A 2,982-nucleotide genomic window follows, 5' to 3' on the forward strand; every position below is an offset into this window, starting at 1 on the left:
ATAATTGTTAGGTTCAAAGTAACTCCTATCAATGATCCCTTAATTTGTAGGTGCTTTTGTTTTTAGAAACGGATGTTTATTAGAGATTTTGGATTAAGAACTTGGGTCCTGGCTGCTAACCATTTTGACCCAGGAAGAAATTAAAAAAAAAAAGGTTTATCATAATTTAGTGAACGAATAAAAATGATTGCAATTGACCTTAGATAAGTTGACTTTCTTTCCGTGGGGTGAAAGTGCTACCGACTAAACCAACCTAATTTATAAATACTATGTACTTAGCATTATGAATATTCATCTTTCTGATCACCAAGTATTGCCTTCCAGATGAGGTTGGTTGCTTATTTCTTTTCAAAACCTATTCTTCTAACATGAAATGCCATAACACGAACATCATTTTCATGATCATGTGTTCTTTTTTCATGAAAGAAAACTTATCTCAAGTAGCTAGGCAAAAATGTTTATCGTTATTACTTACTTTTATCAAGCTTCTCCCGTTTGATCGACAATATCTTTTATCCTGATTCTGCTTCATCTGTTTGTACCTATTTTGCAAAAATGTTAGTTAACACTGTTATTGTTTTCAGGAAACATTGGCTGATGCACAGCCAAATGGAAGACCCAAAGGAATATGGCCTGATTGTTAAGTCAGATTCCATTGAGAAAGTCACGGAAATGACCTCACATAAAAAGACCAACGAACTTCAGTTCTATTTGGTCAAGAGTTGTCCTTCTCCGGAGGAAGTAAAAAAAGAAGAGGCTCACAAGTTGTATCAACAGATGAGTGTTTCTATGTACGATATCCTTCAAGAAATAGATCTACGAAAGGTAAGTGTTGATTAAAATTAATGTTCATAAGAAATGATGGGTATTGCTTTAGAGTGACAGGAGTAGAAATATTGTGCTCTTCATTGGATGAATTAGGAAAAACAACTCACACGTCTCTCCTTACAGAAAGATGAACATCAAATAAACTACGAATTAATGTGGATTTACAAGGAGTTAGAGTGGAAATCAAGTTCACTCATGTACCTTGAACGAGCTACAGTAGATGATGTGAAGCCTCATTTACCAATCAGACCAATACCAAGAACAGCTGGTTTCTTGCATTTGACTGAAAACGATCCTCAATCGCCTGTAAGAGTTGATTACATTGACCATTTTTCCTCTCGACTTTCCAAAAATTCTTGAGCATAATGAAATGGAATTTTTTTAGAGAAGTTTTCTGTTTCTGTGGATTCGTGGCCAATTTTTATTTTTATTTTTTTTTATTTTTTTGTAGGTTTATATTGGTACTGATAGAAAACGATGCCATAAACGGCTAAAGAAAGAGAGGATAGACATGGAATATCTGAAACAGGTTCAAGAAGAACTTCTTACTTCAATGAAATCGGGTAACAGGCCAACCCATGGTACACAAGAGCTTAACGATGTGGTATATACTGATAAATTATAATTTATACACATAAATTGCTTATCTTCCGTTGGTTGTTATATTGATTTTGACATATAGTTTCTTTCTACTTCCTTTTGGAAGATGGAGAGCCTTGTACACATGATCCAACATGGAAACAATAACCAGAGAGAAGAAGAAAAATTCTTTCACGAAATAAGAAATCTCAGAGAAACAATAGAAACATATATTGCACCAACAGAACCTGACCCACGTAGTAATTGGAGAAGATATGACGTTGGAGGATCGAGAAGACGACTCTATAACGAACAAATGAGGCAGCATCGTATTAAAGTATAGTTTTAATTCCTCAACTGAATTAGAACATTTTTTGTTCAGTTTTTCATTATATTACTACTCACTTCATCTATGTTTTATACACATAGATTAACATAAACCAAATTGACGAAATAAAGAGGGATCTAAAGGAACGTACCACTAAAGTGACCCGACTCAAGGCAGAGTTGGAACTTGTGAGAAAGAGCATCAGAAGCATGGATAGGGAACTTGAAAAGCTTAATTCAAAGAGAATTAAAGCCTATAAATGTGCTTATAAGTATGGTGAGCAGAAGGAGGAGGTATTATCTGCACCTCCTTTTTCATTTTTTTATGTTTTTTATGCAATAAATAGATATCATTGATAGAGAGAGGATACCAATTTACTTATGTTTCTATAATTCAGAAGTCAAGTTATGGTTACTATCCACCGCGTGCTCATGACATATGTTAAAGAACATGCACAAAAAGAGAATCACGGAGACAGGTTTGTGAAGATTGCGACATCATTCATTCCCCTTTTTATGTTACATAATAATCCTAACAACTTCACTGATACAACAAGAATTAAAAGTAGACATCTTTATTCTTCAGACAATTCTTTCCTCTTTTTGTTAATTTAAAACTCGTGAATGGTAGGTTGAAGAATTCTTGAAGCAATATTGGATTAATAGCAAAGTGTAGTGGATGATATAATGTGTGCTAGTTAATCCCGAACACTTCTGGAGCAACTATCTTAAGATGTATTAGAGCCTGAGTATTATTTATTTCATTATTACCCAATGTTACGTTTGCTTTTATGAGTACCCAATAAAAGACTGTCGAATAAAATTTCATTTTTTCGTCAAAAATGTTTTGGATTGGCTGTCCAATTACTTATGATTCTAATGATAGAATTAGTAGGATAAGGGAAAATGACTTATTAAGGTAAATAACTATTTTGTATGTTCATATATAGCAATATTTGGTATTTGTACTTATTTACCCAACAAACTTGTTTCATATGTTCACAAATACCCATTATTACCGGCAAACACAGGTTTTAGCCGGTTACATCTATTGAGGTCAATTAAAACGAATAACGTGGATTCATACGTCGCTATTACACCCCTTTCTCACTTAATTGGGGTTCGTCTGCTCCAAAAACACTTCGATTAATAGTTTGGGAGAAATCTGTGACAATTGAAAATTTTTGGACCAAGCAATGCCTGAATTATAACTATGTATAAGTGGATTCACAACATGACCTTGTTATA

The 2,982-nt window shown here is 33.7% G+C and overlaps 1 protein-coding gene across 2 annotated transcripts; it reads left to right on the top strand.

Annotated features, from left to right (window-relative positions):
* Positions 1-311: 311 nt before the first annotated feature.
* On the top strand, positions 312-2,528 carry LOC145134480 (uncharacterized). 2 transcript variants are annotated; one of them, XM_079069318.1, is made up of 8 exons: positions 312-329; positions 585-825; positions 952-1,134; positions 1,280-1,432; positions 1,535-1,744; positions 1,837-2,028; positions 2,133-2,213; positions 2,366-2,528. In XM_079069318.1, exons 1-7 carry the CDS (start codon positions 325-327, stop codon positions 2,178-2,180), a joined length of 1,032 nt encoding a protein of 343 aa, XP_078925444.1. In that variant the 5' UTR covers positions 312-324; the 3' UTR covers positions 2,181-2,213; positions 2,366-2,528. The 2 variants fall into 2 exon arrangements, with proteins under 2 accessions (XP_078925444.1, XP_078925445.1); XM_079069319.1 differs by having other exon boundaries at positions 1,837-2,011.
* Positions 2,529-2,982: the final 454 nt, after the last annotated feature.

Source organism: Lactuca virosa, chromosome 8, assembly GCF_052849685.1.
Source record: "Lactuca virosa cultivar CGN04683 chromosome 8, Lactuca_virosa_CGN04683_v6, whole genome shotgun sequence".
Classification (NCBI taxonomy): domain Eukaryota; kingdom Viridiplantae; phylum Streptophyta; class Magnoliopsida; order Asterales; family Asteraceae; genus Lactuca; species Lactuca virosa.

Excerpts from the sequence above, each read along its gene's own strand:
- LOC145134480 (XM_079069318.1), top strand. Across the intron at positions 826-951 it reads AAGAAATAGATCTACGAAAG|AAAGATGAACATCAAATAAA; the intron begins GTAAGTGTTGAT and ends CTCTCCTTACAG. Across the intron at positions 2,029-2,132 it reads ATGGTGAGCAGAAGGAGGAG|AAGTCAAGTTATGGTTACTA; the intron begins GTATTATCTGCA and ends TCTATAATTCAG.